General features: G+C 42.6%; 1 protein-coding gene across 1 annotated transcript; it reads left to right on the forward strand.

The window, feature by feature from the left end:
• Nucleotides 1-428: 428 nt before the first annotated feature.
• Nucleotides 429-11,987, forward strand: AKIRIN1 (akirin 1). Its single transcript, XM_040619304.1, has 5 exons — nucleotides 429-781; nucleotides 5,539-5,679; nucleotides 8,321-8,455; nucleotides 9,723-9,794; nucleotides 10,462-11,987. The coding sequence occupies exons 1-5, from the start codon at nucleotides 562-564 to the stop codon at nucleotides 10,470-10,472; spliced, it is 579 nt and encodes a 192-aa protein (XP_040475238.1). The 5' UTR covers nucleotides 429-561; the 3' UTR covers nucleotides 10,473-11,987.
• Nucleotides 11,988-17,939: the final 5,952 nt, after the last annotated feature.

The following is a 17,939-nucleotide window of genomic DNA, read 5'->3' on the forward strand; positions in this document are numbered from 1 at the left end:
CTTGAAGACCTTTTAGAATGCCCCTCTCTTCCACCACGGGGACTAGAGCGCCCTAGATTGGAGGTTTAGCTGACCCGGAGACACCCGACCCCCCGCGCCCTCTCGACTGGCCTCTCCGAGCTCACCCCTCCCCCACACCCCTGCCGCGCAGGTGCGAAAACCTAAGGGGCCACCCCGGCGCGACGGCTCGGGGAACTGGGGGGACGCCAGGTGGGGGGGTGGGGGATGATGGGACTCCGGGAGGGGCGGAGGCGGGGGTGGGGGCCTTCCCGAAGTTGCTTGGCGACCAAGCTCTCCGCCCAGACTGTTCCATTTCCTCAGCGGGGGGCGCCGCGGGCCGGAACGTGGCTGACGGGCGTCCCAGAGCGGCCCTCTTCCGGCTTCTCCCCCTCTGCCGGACGGTGGCCAGGGCCCGTGACGTCACAGGAGGCGGGGCCAGCGCCGCTGCCGGGTGCTGGAGGCGCCATTGGAGCCGGCTTGGCTTGTGAGCTCCGCTGAGGAGCCGGAGGTTGGGCCGCAGTTACCTCCGCGTCCGCTCCTGATTCCTGGCCCCTCAGCGGCATGGCGTGCGGGGCGACGTTGAAGCGGCCCATGGAGTTCGAGGCGGCGCTGCTGAGCCCTGGTTCCCCGAAGCGGCGGCGCTGCGCCCCTCTGCCCGGCCCCACTCCGGGCCTCAGGCCCCCGGACGCCGAGCCGCCGCCGCTTCTCCAGACGCAGACCCCACCGCCGACTCTGCAGCAGCCCGCCCCGCCCGGCAGCGAGCGGCGCCTTCCAACGCCGGGTAACCTATGCTGCGGGCTTGGCAGGAAGCCAGGCCCAGGCATTTTGGGGGTGGGGGTGGGGCGGCTATGGGCGCTAGGCTAATTCACCCACAGACCCCTTCTTTGCCCTGAGAAACGGGAACTGGGGTGCCGCTGGGCCTCGTCGCTTCCGGGGATGGGAGACATCCGGGAGGGATGGTGGGGCCCCAGTGCCCGTTTTCGGTTTTCCTGGAGCTGGAGAGACTGGAGGGGTGGGCAGCAAGAGGAAGATGGGAATATCCCTGGCCGCTCGGGGCTCTTCCCGTGCGCAAAGCCCCTCCTGCCTCCGCTGCCCGGGCCTGCACAGAGACGCCCAGCAGATCCAGTGGGCCATGGAAAATGGGATTCTACTCACGAGCCCGGCCTTGAGGGTGGGGGTTGGGGGCGGGTTCCTGGGAAGGGGCCTGAGTGCGTGCTGTTCACTGTAGTGTAGTTTGGAGGGAGACCTGATTTCCAGAAGTCTTCAGGAACCAGAGGCCGTCGCAGAAGTCATGGAATTCGATTTCAACCTATTTCTAAGGGTCTGGCCATGTTCTTCTATTGTATGGCTATTGTCTTGTACCATATATGGCTTGAAATCGGTAGGTCGTTAGCTAGAATTTGAGAATCCTTAAACATACAGAGGTTCCGGAAGCAGGAATTCAACTATCCGTAACAGAGACTCTTTCAGTAAGGATTACACGTTGGTCAGGGAAAGGAGAGAGCTAGTGTGACTGTAGAGTTAGGACAACCCCCCCCCTCCCGCTAACCATTGTGTAGGAATAGAGGGGAAAGTGCATCAGAATTAATGTAGCAGTTTTAAAGGGCTCCTGGAAATGGGGGAGGTCCTCAAAACTGGACTTAGGCAAGTTATTTCTCTATGTGTGTTTTTCTATTACTCAGGTGTAAGTGGAACCTTAGGACTGCCTTAAAATCGTTCTTTTCCTCATCCTTTTTCAGTTACCAGTGTCTTTGGGCTTTATTTCTTTCCTCTTTCCTCTGCATATCCATAATGCAGATTTCAGGCTCTCCTACTCTCATTCCGAGATTCCTGCAGTTGCCGGCCAAGCTCTCCCAGATGCTGTATCCTTCTCATGTTCACCTCTTCTTTATCCTGGCATTCAAAGGATTTATCAGCTATAACCATGTGCCTTACTCAATCTTCCACACATTTTTTTTCTCTTCCAAACAATGCTTTTGCTGCTCTCTTTCTCCAGACCCACCTGGGTGTGCCTGTTACCCTTGCCTTCCATCATGATGTTGTCTTCCCCTTGCATTTGCTAATCCAAATGCAGCCATTTTTGCAAGTCTCTCACCCGTTACCTGACTAACCCTGCCCCAAGGAACTCTGTTCTTTAAATTCCCTGACCACTTAATGGCGCAAAGCCTTATGTACTGAATGAGATAGTGTTTGCAAACGTTTTTTGTAAAGAGCCCTTCAAAGAGCAGGGGACTGGTGCCTGGATGGCCCAGTCAGTTAAGCATCAGGGTCTTGATCCCAGGGTCCTGAGTTCAGGCCCCATGTTGAGCTCCATGCTGGGCATGGAGCCTACTTAGAAAGAAAAGAAAAGAAAAGCAGGGGACAAAATGCCCACTTGAAGTGATATTTTTTCGTCTGCTGTTCCTACAGATAACAAGATAGTCATAAAATCTTTCTGGATCTCTCTTCTGCAAAATAGAATTAATACTTGCCCTATCTATCTTGATGGATTTTATGCATGTTTTATTTCATCCTATCATACTCTGTAAACTAATTCTGTTGTAGTTCACATTACAGCAAATGTTTAATAAATGATTGTTGAATGCATTTGGAAGCCTCAGTTTTGCAGAGTGCAATAATGGGAGTCACTATTCTTTTTATTTTTAAATTTTAATTTTCATATAGATCATGCAAACTACCTTCTTGGTCATTTATATTAAAATATTTTATTTAAAATATTCATTTGTAAAAATTGATCAGTTAAACTCCTTAATGCTTATTGGAATATGGTTCTGTCAAGAAAGAAACAAAGTATGAATGATTGATTATATGATGCTTTGGCTTAAGTGGAAGATGTCTTCTTCTGGATTAAAAAGGAAGAATGGGGGAGGAAATGTTAGTTGCTTTACAAATTGAAAGAATAAAGCTAACTAATAGGAAAGTGAATTTAAAAATCAGTGACTTCATTTTGTAACATTGTAATTGTTATTTCAAAGGTTATGAAGTTCTCTCAGAAATGGTGAAGAAACTATGTTTTTATTTCACTTAAAAAAAAAGATATGTGTCATAGCACTTTTTGTGGAAAAGGCATATAAAATTAAGCTTTTTACCGCTTAAATGAGCTAAGTTGATACCAGGCATAGGAGGGTGTTGCTGACCTGAGGGAGATGTTTGTAAACATGGAGTGAGTCTAGGTGCAAAGCCATTAATTGACCATGACTTGAGGGTCGGGGAGTAACATCCAGACTGAAGTAGCATTTAGCTGGGTCTTGAATGACGGAGGAGGAAGAAAGATGGCAACATTTCAGGCAAAGGAAAACTGCTTGAGCAAAGCCCTGAAAATGCACAAATTAAGGAAAGGATAATGTAATGTAACTGGGCTATAATGAGAGAGGGAACTGGAAACAATTTGGGGCCAAGTCTTGGAAGGCATGGAATGCCATGTTGAAGAGTTTGGATTTTTTTTTTTAAGATTTTATTTATTTATTTGAGAGAGCACAAGCTGGGGGAGAGAGACAGAGGGAGAGGGAGAAACAGACTCCCCACTGAGCATGGAGCCCAATGCCGGCTCGGTCCCAGGACCCTGGGATCATGACCTGAGCAGAAGGCGGACACTTAACTGACTGAACCACTGAGTCACCCAGGCTGAGCCACTGAGCCACCTAGGCACCCCGAAAAGTCTGAATTTTGGAAGAAAAAAAAAAGTTTGAATTTTGGTCTGTAACAGCTAGGAACCATTGTAGAATTTTGAGGATAGGCTTTGTCAGATATAACCCAGAGGCACAATGTCAAATAATAATGGGATGCAAAGGTTAAAGTTATTATCCACTGTTAAAAAAAAATTTGCATTTTTTTAAAAGTGGCCTTTTTGGAGAGAAAAATCACATCTACTTCCTTATTTTTCTACAGTGCATGCCATATTCAGATTCTTGGACTTGCTCGTCCTTTAACCAGCCTAAAAGTTGTATCTTTCCATTTGTTCACTTCGCCATACAGGAGGCAGTTAGAGGGTTTATCAAAGACCTTCTGTTCGTGTGAGCATTGTCCTCATACTTGTCCTTTCTTGTTTCAAGGCTTTGCAGTTCCTTACATCCTTGTACTGAATCTGGCAAGTATATGCTTGGAGAATAATACATTTTAAAGATGAAGTGAAGACTTCATAAATTCAGGGATCTTAAAATATGAACTTCATAGTATTTTTAAGGGAAAGCTTTGCTAATCCTACATTGTTTATGTGTTTAGGCTGAGTGTTAGCAAATTTAGTTATGTGTGGAGATATTTTCAGTTTGTGTCAGTTCCTAGGCTGTACTGTCACTTGTTTTCAAAGCTTCATTGGGTAGGCAGTTAACATTTATATTGAAGAAGTAGGCTAAAGATCCTGAATGACTGGGGCGCCTGGGTGGCACAGCGGTTAAGTGTCTGCCTTCGGCTCAGGGCGTGATCCCGGCGTTCTGGGATCGAGCCCCACATCAGGCTCCTCTGCTATGAGCCTGCTTCTTCCTCTCCCACTCCCTCTGCTTGTGTTCCCTCTCTCGCTGGCTGTCTCTGTCTCTGTCAAATAAATAAATAAAATCTTTAAAAAAATAAAAAATTAAAAAAAGTGTGTTTATTTAAAAAAAAAAAAAAAGATCCTGAATGACTTTCCAAGGTCATAGTCACACAGCTAGGAAGAAGCAAAATGGCATTATTAACACTCAACCCCATAAAAAAAATACAATTATAGCAAAGTATACATTAGAATAATGTGAGTGGGGTGGTGATATGATTTTCTGGGTTTTATTTTTGATAAGGAGGCTTTATTATCTGGAAATTGGATACATATTCTACCGCAAAAATGAAAAACTTGAAAACCACATCCTTTCAGACTCTGTGTTGTCTCTAGGAATGTACTTCAAAGTGAATTTGTGTGCCCTGGACTCCCTTAAATAGCGTTAGCAAATTTGGTTTATGATTACTTTGACTCAGAACAGTAATCTGAGTCCTATCAAGTATTGCCTCTCAGTAGGATCAGAAAGTTCTTTTCTAAGCCCTGATCATCAGTTCCAAGCAATAAATCTCAGGTCGTCCCGTGGCCTGTGTCCAGGAGATGACCATATTGTGGTCTCTTCTGTCCTCTACCCCAAAGATCTTGAGTCCCAAATGGGACAAGAGCTTCATTTTTAGAAGGCCTTGGATGGTAAGAGAATCACCCCAGTACACTAGTTTGTAAAATTGTGCAGCTTAACAGAGATCAAAAATAGCTCCTTATTAGGTGAAGGATGGGTTTTTTGTTTTGCTTTAAGTTATACTAGTTAATCCTAAAGCAAACTGCAGATCTAGTCTTCATTGTCACAGGAAAACAAGCAAAGGGATCTGTCTGGAGGGCTTATGCTGAAATATCTGATCTTCCACGTATTGTTGAAATAGCAGTAAGAGGGAACACTTTGGGGGTCATAGGAGGAGTGCTTTATTCAGTATAAACATTTTTTTTCCTAATATTAATAACATGGGGGAAGGGACAAGAAGTTTGAAGAAATGGCACAATAAGTGAATGCTCAAATACGTTCTTTTTTTTATTAGAACAAATTTTTCAGAACATAAAACAAGAATATAGTCGTTATCAGAGGTGGAGACATTTAGAAGTTGTTCTTAATCAGAGTGAAGCTTGTACTTCGGAAAGTCAGCCTCATTCCTCAGCACTCACAGCACCTAGTTCTCCAGGTAAGCAAACATTAGTGTGGATAGAGCAACCATTTAAGAGTTTGTAAATGGTACACTTGGTGATGAACCTTGGGTGTTGTATGTAAGTGATGAATCACTAAATTCCATACCTGAAATTAATACTACACTCTATGTTAACTAACTGGAATTTAAATAAAAACTCGAAAAAGGAAAAAAGAGTTTGTAAGTGGTTCTTAAAATGATGGTTTCCTGGGGCACCTGGGTGGCTCAGTTGGTTAAGTGTCTGCCTTCAGCTCGGGTCCTGATCCCAGGGTCCTGGGATCGAGCCCTGGGTTGGGCTCTCTGCTCAGCTGGAGCCTGCTTCTCCCTGTCCCTGCCACTCCCCCTGTTTGTACTCTCTTGTCAAATAAATAAAATCTTTTAAAAAATAAAATAAAATGGTGGTTTCCTAATCCAGAATTGATTTCATCTAAAGTAATAAAATTGGTAAAATGTATGCATTATATTACTACTAATAAATACTCTGAAACTGTAGAGTCATGAAATTGGAAAAAAAACCTTAGGTTGATTTGATTTGGCTTCCATCCACCCAGTGCAGAAGTACCTTCTGTAACTGCAGTGTCTAATATCGTAGCCATTAGATTAGCCACATTTTAAGTGCTTAGTAGCCGCATGTAGTTCTTGTATTAGCACAACTATGGGACATTTCCATCATTGCACACATTTGTGTGACAGCAGTGCTCTATAACATTGACAGGTGGTCAGAGAGGATGTGCTCAAAAATAGAATCTCAGGGTTGGAGAGAATCTTCCTGGTCACATAGTTCAGCCACCAGTCTTGCCTGCCATATCCCTGCAAATAGTCAAGAGGCTAGTGTGCAAACATCTCCATTGGTGGTGAGCCCTGTCCTTTAACAGTAAAGGAGTTTATTTTCTTACAAAGTATTCTAATTTTTAGTAGTCTGAGAGTTAAAAATTACCTTGATTAAAAATTTTCTCCTTATAGAACACAGATTGTGTTGGCCAGGAGCTAGGGAGAGAAGGGAATGGGGGGAAACTGCTTAATAGTAAGGGGTATTACTTTGGAGTGGTGGAAATATTTTGAAATTAGATAAATGTGGTTGTACAAAATTGTGGGTATACTAAATGACACTGAATTGTTCACTTTAAAATGATTCATTTTATGTGAATTTCACCTCAATTAAATTTTTTTTGAAAATTTTATTTACTTGAGAGAGAGAGTGAACGAAAGAGAGCATAAGCCGGTGTCAGGGGGAGAGGGGAGGCAGAGGGAGAGGGAGAGCAGACTCCGGGATGAGCAGATGCGGGGCCTGATCCCAGGACCCCAGGACCATGACCCAAGCTGAAGGCAGATGCCCAACTGACTGAGCCACCCAGGTGCCCCTCCCCTCAAACAATTTTTTAAAATTTTTCTTATGACCCAAAGGTCTTGGCTCCAGAATAGCACCTTTTTAACTGTTTTTGCGTGTTCATGAATGATAGACTTTTCAGTGGTAATAGTTAGCAGGTCTCTCCTTAATATTCTTTTGAGATTTTAGTATTAGAATTTTGAAGTAATAGAATATGTTATGGGTAGTTATGGGTGGTTCTATTCCTTCTAGAATATGACTGGGTAGAACTTTGGTTAGGTTTCATTTGTAAAGAAGAAATTTTGGTTTAAGTTAAAAATGACTCGTTTCAGAGTGCTTAATGGTTTACAGATTAATTGGGCTGAAGAAATGGAGTCTAGGCTGAGCTTTGAGGAACACCTCAGAACTGGGCTACCAAGTAGCTGCTGCTGCTTTTCTCATGATCAGGAAGCTGATTTCCATGTTTTCTGGCATTCCAGTGAATATTTTGGTTTCTAACTACTATCTTATGAACATTTCATTCTCCTCTTCCTAGATTCGAAAGGGATCAAGGATGAGATATGTAGTGCCTGATTGTCTCCTTCATTCATACTTCAGTGACTTTGCTAACAATTCGTTATATTGGGCAAGTTACTTGGTCTCCTGAGCATCAGACTTCTAACCATTTCTTCTCAGAATCACCTATGAAGCTAAAAGATGGCCAGGCCCTAACCTCGAATTAAATCAGAATGTGTGTCATGTTTTGTGAATTCTACAGATAATTATGATGAGCCTCGGTTAAACATAGGTCTAGATAATCGCCAAGGATTTGGGTGGCTCTGTGCATCTGCTTTCTCTAATCCAGACTAGAGGCTTTATATCAACTTACTTTTTGTTCTAGTTCTTTACCAAATGAGCATTGAGTATGGGCTCACATTGTTACGGCATCAGAACTGTTTTTCTGTATGCAGATCACCTAGCACACCTGGATACACATTGTTCCTCCTCCTTCTCGGTTTACCTTTGGCTTGACTTTATAAAACTAATGGCAGAAGCTCAGAGATTTTGTGAAATATCCATGTAGAGTTGTGAAGAATACCATTTCTCTGAACAGTTTTTGTATCCCCTAGGACTTTGCATAAAGTTATTACTTCTGAACCTTAGAACTATAATGTATTATTTAAACTGGATTTGTCTTGGGCCACCTGGCTGGCTCATTAGGTAGAAACATGGGACTCTTAATCCCGGGGTTGAGCTTGAGCCCCACATTGGGTGAAGAGATTATTTAAATCTTTAAAAAACAAGAAAAACCTCAATTTGTCTTTTGGCCAGGTTCCTCCTGGATGAAGAAGGACCAGCCCACCTTTACCCTCCGACAAGTTGGAATAATATGTGAGCGTCTCTTAAAAGACTATGAAGATAAAATCCGGGAGGAGTATGAGCAGATCCTCAATACCAGACTAGCAGGTAGGCCGAGGCGGCGACTGTGCCGGTGTTAGTAGCGTTCGGGAAATAATAAGGGTGAAGTAAATGGTAACTTAGAAAAAGAGCAGGACTTCGTGCAGGAAAGTTTAATGAGTTGTGAATAGTAAGTTACTCTCTTGGGTGATTCTAAACACTTAATTTATACATTATAGGAAGGACTTTTCATTTACATCTCTGAAACAAGATAAACCAAGCTTTTCTTCTTACATTTTTCCATATGAATAAAGGCAGTGAGTAGTTTATTTGGGCTAACCTCCCAGCTGGTGTTTGGAAGTGCAGTATACTCAACATGGTCAGACTTCCGGTGGCAGTCACTTTGTGGAAGTGGGAAATCTGCCCTTCTGTGATTTGGAGGTACATTAGTTTGGAAAGCACAGTTTGAACAAAGGGAGTTGACAGTGATGTCAACCTTAAGTAGAGCCTTTTGTGAAAGGAAGAGATCTGAATCCGGAATAGAAGGTAGTACCCATTTAGTGAAAGGGTGTTGACAATGTTGGGTCGGAGAGGTTTTAGACAACAACTTTTTCCTGTAACAGTATTATTTCCTAATCTGGTGACCCACACCACATGGTTCCTCAGAATGTTAGAAAGTCTGCTTTAAATTGAGAACTTTTGTTTTAACAACAGCTAAATGGGTTTCTTTATAGTCGAACTTCTTTGATCCTTTAATATACTAATAATGTGTATATCAGTATATCATTTCCCCTCTCCTACCTCCATCCCTAAAATTGTTAAGCTGAGCTCTAAATCTGTTCATGAATGTCAGACTACCTTCTTTTTTACTGAGTTTCCCTTTAGAAGGTAGTTCTGTGGGACTGTTTACAATTAGGTAGTGTTAAATTTTCTGTGCTTTTTAGCCATTCCACTTCTTTCACTCAATGTGTCTGTTGAGATTTATAGCAAGGATAGACTCAGAAAAGAGCTTCAGGCTTCATGTCTTACAGAGTTTCTAAAATTTGTTGACTTGTGGTACCGATCCAGTCTGTCTGTCTTGAGAAGCCTTTAATAGGGGATGGAGTTACCGCAGGGGCAAGATTAGGAAAATGTGATATTGTAGTGACCAAATCTAGGAGCCAGGGATTTGGCTCTGGGATCTAAAAGGAAGTAATCGATCTCAGAGCGGCTGTTACAGGGAGGGTCTGAGAGTGGAGAATTTAAACTGGGAAGCTAGATGTGATCCTGACACTTGATTCTTGAAAAACTGGGGTAGAGTTCTGGGGATAGTATATACTGTCTTTCCCCCTTACAGAACAGTATGAATCTTTTGTGAAATTCACACATGATCAGATAATGCGACGATATGGGACAAGGCCAACAAGCTGTAAGTATTGCCAAGTTTTTCTTTGAATTTTCCAACTTCCAAAGCGAGATGTTGACACTGAATACCTTGTCTCCTGAGAGCAGAAAACCCCTGTGAAGTAAAATAATAGCTAACATGAAAAAAAAAAAAAAAAAAACCATGCCCAGCATTGTGCTAAGCCCATTAAATCCTCATGAAGTTTATTTAATCTACAGTAACCCTATGAGGGAGGAACTGTTGTTAGCCCCATTTTACAGGTGAGGATGGCACTTAATGAGGTTAAATAATTTGTCCAAGCTCATAAAACTAGTAGTTCAGCCAGGACTGAAACCTAGGTAGTCTGACTGCAGTACCAATTTGTTTGTTACCTGGCTTTTCCTCCAGAAAGGTAGTTTCAATTATTAATTTATTAGAGTTAATTCCTCTAGCTTATCAAATGTGTGGTCAGAATTTTTTAATTCTGGACATCTTGGAACCACTAGTTACTCAAAACATGAAGTAATAAATAGCTGTATATCTAAACTGAAGCTGAGTCGGGTGTCTTAAATTCTGGAAACCTTAGGACATTTTAAATGTTGACTTAAATTCTCCATGTTGCTTATCACATTTCCCATTGGTTAATATTTTTAAAAAGCACAGCACTATATTTTTAGTATTCTTAAACTGTTTTTTTCCCTCTAATTTATAGATGTGTCCTGAAGCTTTCTTGCATATCTGGGTACCAGGTTTGACCTCAAGAGATGGCTGCTGTACACTTTTTGCAACTGGTTTGATATCACATTTCAGCTCCAACTTTGCATCCTGAGAACACTTAAACGTTTCTGCAGGTCCATTTTATACAACTTGAAAGACCTTAAAACTTTCTGGTTGCCACAAGTATATCTTTCTTTTCTGCTCATCCAATAAACAGCTGTGCCCTACTGTGATAGATTTTCCAAACAAAAATACCTGGAGCAGCAGTTTAGCAAAATATGCCCTCAGTGGCACTCAACAAATGGAGTTTCCCCAAGCACAGTTCTGTAAGAAGTGTGTGTGAGAGTGTGTGTATATGTGTGTGTGTGTGTATTTTAAGTTATTATTTGTATTGTGCAAATTTTTTTGATCTTGGGGATTCTGGCTGTGAATTTGATGCACGACAATTATGGTTAAAAACATTTGCTTGGTCTACAGAAGATCATTAATGTTTTGTGACCATATAGTTGTAACGGTGGATTGTTTTATGTTGTAGGTGTTATTGTTAAATACAGGGACTGTTTCCAGGCACAGAATATGAATCATAAGTTAGGATGGACATTAGATGTGATGATGATGACATAGCAAAGGTCTGTGGTCCTAGGTCTACAAACGCGTGGTGAGGAATTAGGACAAACTGGAGACGGGCCGCTTGACACATGGACTCTGCCTAGCCGTGTTGAAAAATACTTTGACTCCAAGCCTTAAAATACCCACGTGGAGTCTGTGCTCACCTCATTCACACAGAGAGCTCCCTGGACACTGAACCTCTAAAAAGAAAAAGTCTCCCTGGAGCAGGAGCATCAGGGTTTGCTTGGGAGCACAACAGAGGTGAGCGTGGGGCTGGGCCAGGCCCTGGTGGCCCTGCTACTTGGGAGGAGCCATTTTGCCTTTGTATCGGTTATTAAACACAAAATTTGGATTCTTTGGTCAGGCTCCCCCAAATTCTTTTTAAGAAGTGACCATGTTCAACTGCTTGAGCTTTGTTTTGGCAACCCCCTGCCCAAAGTTGCTTACAGACTGTTCTTCACCTTGTTTCCAAGGCTGTGGAACAGAAAGTAGCCTCTGTTTTGAGGAGGTGGAAGTTAAGTATACATTTATTTTTTACTGTGACTTGTTCAGGACCACATTTTACAAAATGCCTTGTTTCCTTTATTATTGTTTCTGGAAAGGAAAGTTCTATTAAAATTGTTTTAGTTTGAATATAGAATAGTTTTATTAATTAGGGCTTATTTTGAAAAATCCTGAGTTTAATTCAAGTGTATGCCAGTACCTTCCAAAGTAAGGTAATATTCAGAGACAGTTGTTCTGATCAGATGGCTTAGAGAAATTCTGGAATATTCATATTCGAAGATTCCTTATTAATGAATGTCTTTGACTTAAATCTAACCAAAAACTGCAACATTATTCTTTGTACATTTTCATTATATAGTGTTAACAAGCTTAGTTGCAAACAAATAAAATACTTAAGCTATTTGTTTACCTTGCCTTCTTAATACTGTGATAATGTTTCTTAATTCAAATAATTTATGTGAGGCTGCTATAACCATTTCCCCAGTAAGACATTACATTTAAGATTTATAGACTTTTTAAAAGGCCCATCAGTGATCTTTAAATAATTAAAGAATTATTTTACTTCATATTTGAAGGGCAGTTTGTTTCATCTCTTCCTTTTCCAGGGTGGTCACTTGTTCCTGGAAGAGGAGCTAGCCGTGGCTGTCATGGGAGTGGCCTTACAGTGGGATAGTCACACCAAAACAAGGGAGGGGCAGCTGGGGGGGTGGGCATCAGAAGTCCTGAAGGTTGGATTAGGAATGGGGAACGCTGCTGCACTGGTGTTACAGAATCAGTGTGCTGGAGGGCAAATGTCAGTCCCGTTCCTACTAAACGGTTCTGCGTGGGGGTAGAGTAGGGTTCTATAAGGGAAGTAATAGACACTCTCTTACTGCACCCGGTGTTGTTAGGCTGTTACGATATGGTTGCCCTTTGGGGCCCTAGGGTAAGTAAGACCGCCATGGCTGGGTTTTTGGAATCTCCTCAAAAGGGACTAGACGTGTTTGTTTGGTGTTTTATCCAGAGAAGAGACAGTTCCTAGGACAGAAAATGGGGACCTATAATGTAGGCCTTAGACTGACAAAAGGAGTTTTTCCCTAGACTTGATTTCTAGAGCTTGAACTTAGGGGCATTCCCGGGTAGGGAAGTGTCTTTGTCCCATGGAGGTAGGTCAAAGCCCAGGGAAGAAGTCAACCTACAGAGACCTATAAGGATAGGCCAGGACCTGTGGTCTCAGAACAGCCTCATCTACCACCCTAGTCACAATTTTTTGTTTTAATAATATTTATTACCCTCTTTTGGTAAAATCTTAAGGGGAATGAAAGGAGTAGGTATTCATACTTAGGTCAGAGGAGTACAGGGGAGATCAAAGTTCCTGAGGCAGATAATTGTTAAGAGCTCCCCAAGGAGAAGAGCATCAGGGAATACAAGAATTCGGGCCAACCTCTCACTCATGGTGAATCTTCTCTGCCCACCATGGAGGACGGGTTGGCTGTGTTGTAGGTAAAGGAATGGCCTTTGGATGTGTGTAGCCCTAGAGTTTAGTTTGCTACATGAGCCTTGCGAAGCTACTGAAATTTGTGAGCCATAGTTTTTTTGTCTGTAAAATGAGGGTGAATTGTATGTACATCACTGGGTTTTGTTTTCAAATGCGAGATTAAATAGCCCATGTAAAGAAAGTAGCACAGCCTGAGACATAAAATATGCATTTGACACTGTTACATAGCAGGCTTCTTTACAGTGGTCTTCGTTAGATCTGAAGACCCAAACGTTTCTTTCTGCAGCTGCAATTCTCAACTCTCCACTATGAATAGCCCTTTGTTAACATCAAAATCTCACATTCTCTAATTAGAATTTGTACTTTTAAGTGTTTGACTGAGAATACAATAAAAGATGAATGACCAATGAATTCAGTAATGCCTTTCAGTGAATCTGTATTTTGTTACTCACTGTAGCAGGGGTCAGCAAACTAAGGCCTGGTTTTATAAATAAAGTTATATTGACACACTGCCACACCTATTTGTTTGCGTCTGTGGCTGCTTTCATAGTTGGCCACTCCAGAAACAGGTAGTATGGGCCACGGAGTTGAAAATACTCTGGCCCTTCACACAAAAGTTTGTGGGCCCTTGCACTGTAGCACTGATACACATTTGAAAAGCTCACAGACAAGGCAAACTCGGTGTATCGTGAGTTGGTGGACAAGAACCTTAATTTGTCATTTCTAGGGAGTCACACCTCTGGTGTGGCCTGATAAACATCCTGTGCTTACAAATGAAAACCGACTGATTGTCAAGGTGAGTATCTTGCAGAAAAAGCTAATGAAGTTTCAGAGCAATGATTCTCAAGGATGGGGACAGGGAACAATGCTGTTGGGTGGGGGGGTGGTTAGAATGACTTATTTTTGGCATATTTAATTTTGAAATTTTAGATACAAAAGTGGGTGTAAGGATTTTATGTTTATCAGAAGATTGTTAAGTATTGTTCTTAAGGAACAGTGGTTTGACTGCTGCCCGGGTGATTATTTCCTTAAAATGGCTTCAGAGAGTGCTGTCGTCCACAGCTACAGTTAAACTGGTCCTTGAATAACGTTGATACCTTCAGGAAGAAAGAAGTAAGTTTACCTAGGGAAAAATCTCCAGCTACTTAACCCCAAATGATACTTTCAAATGATTAGCACTTCATTGTGAAGATTACCTAAATTTGTTTAAAATTTAAGCGCCTGAAGTCTTCATGGGTCTCTTGTTCTTACTGATTGTTGCTTACAGTATCTTGTCTCTTTATGTGCCAGATTATCTGTGAGCTGGATACTACATTTAACAATTAATTGGAGTAAACAGGACACGGATAAGGCATCTGCCTCTAGAGGGATTTCTGGCCGTCTGTGCTGGGATGTTATTAAACCTTAATTCAGACTGAAGGCTGGAGGTTCCCTAGGTCTTCCAGATTGCACACAACCAGCTCTCGAGTCTGCGTGAGGACTGGTCTACTTGTGTTTCACCCTTATCTTGAAAGTGTAATACTGAGGAATCCCAGCTTCAGGAGCCAGTGATGGGGGTTCCCACCTTTAGCTGGCCTTAGGTTTTGATATTTTTTTTTATTAAATGTTTTTTATTATATTATGTTAGTGACCATACAGTACATCCCTGGTTTTTGTTGTAAAGTTCGATGATTCATTAGTTGCGTATAACACCCAGTGCACCATGCAATACGTGCCCTCCTTACTACCCGTCACCGGCCTATAAGTCAAGCAGAGAAAGACAATTATCATATGATTTCTCTCATCTATGGAACATAAGAACTAGGTAGATCGGTAGGGGAAGAAAGGGATAAAGAAAGGGGGGGTAATCAGAAGGGGAGAATGGGATAGGTTTTGATTTTTGTCCCCTTCAGTCCGTGAGGCTTCTGCAAAGTGTGCTGCGGGCCCCCAGGGGCTTCCAGGCTGGCAAATGCCCTTACAGCACAGCTTTGTGTTCTGGGCTTTCCGGGTTCTCAGATTGTGGCTCAGTAATTCCTAATTACCTAGTTAGCCTTTTTATGTTTTTAAGAAAATAATTTTTATATTTCAACTGCTTTTTCATTGACTAGCGATAGGCTGATCCAAACTTCCTCATGCTCTGTATCTAGAGGTGCAAGTTCCCATGTGTTTTTGGTCTCAGAGCTTTGGTGAAGGTGCTTAACCTGATGTACCCAACATGCCTTCAGTGGGAGATAAGAGGGAAAGACATGTTTATATTGGATTCGAGTGTTTTTCCAATCATTTGGCAAGCATTACTGGTGTCTTCTGAGTTCTTTATTTGTGGAGGATAGATACTTTGAGCTTTTAAAGCCTGACAAGTTTTTTAAAAAACATTTATTTATTATTTTAGCGGGGGGGAGAGGCAGGGGGAGAGAAGCTCTAGAAGACTCCCCGCTGAGCTGGAGCATGACACAGGACTGGATCTTAGGACACTGAGATCATGGCCTGAGCTGAAATAAAGAGTCAGAGGCTTAACCAACTCAGCCACCCAGGCACCCCTAGCCTGCCAAGTTTTGTAAGTAGCCCTAGTCCATCTTATATCCTCAGTACCTGACTTGGAATTAACCTACATAAATATACGTAGGCATTTGGATCTTGACCCCTGAGAAGGAGTCTCCGTCTAGCGAGGAACTAAGCAGGTTAGGTAAAAGTTGCTGCCTGTTGAGTGAATGGTACAGATAATGGCCTAAGGTAAAGAAGAGATGGTTCTTAGTAGCAGTGGTGACCAGGAAGTTTTCATTTGGGGAGGCAGAGTTGGAGCAAGGTTTCAAAGGATGAATAAGACTCAGGCAACAGTAGGAACTGGTGGGACACCTGGGTGGCTCAGTCGGTTAAGTATCCATCTGCCTTTGGCTCAGGTCCTGATTCCAGGGTCCTGGGATTGAGCCCTGAGTCAGGCTCCCTGCTCAGCAGGTTATCTGTCTCTCCCTCTCCTTCTGCCCCTCCCCCACTCACGCTCCCTTGAGCGTGCTCTCTTTCAAATAAAAACTTTTTTTAAAAGTAGGAATTGGAGCTTGAAATGAGCAAAGGCTGCATGGTGGGAAATCACAGCAGTGTGTAGTGAGGACATTCTTGTTTCGCCAGAGTAGGAAATCTTGTAGATCCTGGGAAGAGAGCTTAAAGCTCGGTAGTAGGGGCTAGATAATGAAGGGTTTTGACTACTAGGCATTGAGCTATTAATCTGTGGAAATCTTGGAGAGTTTTGGGGAAACTAATTCAGGGGTAAGTACAAGACAGAAGGGCAGATACCAAACTAGACAACAGGTTGACCGGTTAAGGAGCCTCTTTTTTGTCCCATCAGAGATAACCAAGGCCTGTACATTGATTGGGAAGGATGAGTAAACATGGCTCTGGCTTTGCCGGGCTAAGAAGCTCCTTGAAGGATCTCTCTGGGCTCATTTTCCCTCTTCGTATAGACACACGGTGAAAGATCCTTTTTCTTCACTTAGCTAATCTAGCCCAGTTCCACGGCTGCTGCTGTGAGGGGGTTTTGCATAGATTCTTTAAGTCTACCTAATCTTAAAAGCACTGGTTAGTTCTTACATGAGCTATTGAGAAATTGTCCTCAAACTGTCCTCACCACCAACTCAGTCTGTCATTTTTAATGGTGCTCCTGTTGTTCCTCTGCCTGGAGTTAAAGTTCTTCTCACTTGACAGTCGTCTACTCAAGTGGCAGTTGTCTTCCGCTCCCTTGCTTGCTCCCTGCTCTCTCCCTAACAGGCAGAGTTAACCTGTCCATTTGATACATAATTTTTTTAAAGATTTATTTATTTGAGAGAGAGAGAGCAGGAGCAGACGGAAGAGGCAGAAGGAGAAGGAGACTCCCCACTGAGCAGGGGGCCCAATGTGGGACTCAATCCCAGGAGCCCCGGATCATGACCTGAGCCAAAGGCAGACGCTTAACCAAAGGAGCCAGACACCCCTCATTTGATATATATTAATTGAGCACCTACTATTTGCCAAGTACTGTTCTGGGCACCAGCAATGTATCACTGAGCTGGACAGAAAAGGATCCTGCTCTTATGCTTCCTTTCTTAGGAGGCAAGACAGGCAAACTACTAACACAAGTTAAATCCAAGATTTAAAGGTGTTTAAAGAAAATAAAATGGTAGAGTAACTAAGATGCCTCAACTGGACTGTGAGGAAGACCTTTTAAGGAGGCAGACTCTTACACAGTACTTCATTTTAGCACTGCATTTTGTCTTTATAAAGTTGTATAATGCATTTATGTGTCTACATGACCCACTATACTGAGCAATTAGTAGCACCTTGAACTATTCTCAATTCTTGGCTCTTTTTTTTTTTTTTTTAAGTTTTTTTAAAAATTTACGGACGCCTGGACGGCTTAGTTAAGCGTCTGCCTTCGGCTCAGGTCGTGATCCCAGGGTGTTGGGATAGAGTCCCGCGTCTGGCTCCTTGTTCAACAGGGAGTCTGCTTCTCCCTCTGCCTGCCACTCCCCCTGCTTGTGTGTGCTCTCACTCTCTAACAAATAAATAAATAAAATCTTTTTTTAAAAAAATATTTTTTTAAAGTTTTATTTTAAAGGAATCGCTACACCTAACGTGGGGCTTGAACTCAATCCAGACATCAGGCGTCCATGCTCTGTCCACTGAGCCAGCCAGGCCCCCCTCTAGTTTTGCCTCTTAAATGACGAGTGACTAAATGAATTCTGTGGCTACTCCTACCCTTTTCTAGTCAGTGCACTACCTGAAACTCTCCCTTAACTCCCAGGTAAAATAATTTTAAGCCTTCTACAGGTTGTCTCCCTGTAGCCAGGGTTAAAAGAGATGTGGTCCTTACCCTAGAAAAGCTCACAGTCTATGGGCAGAAATGGATAAAACTTGCTTTGATAAGTGTTCTGTGC

The sequence above is a fragment of the Ursus maritimus genome, unplaced genomic scaffold (genome assembly GCF_017311325.1).
Source record: "Ursus maritimus isolate PB19 unplaced genomic scaffold, ASM1731132v1 scaffold_32, whole genome shotgun sequence".
Lineage (NCBI taxonomy): Eukaryota > Metazoa > Chordata > Mammalia > Carnivora > Ursidae > Ursus > Ursus maritimus.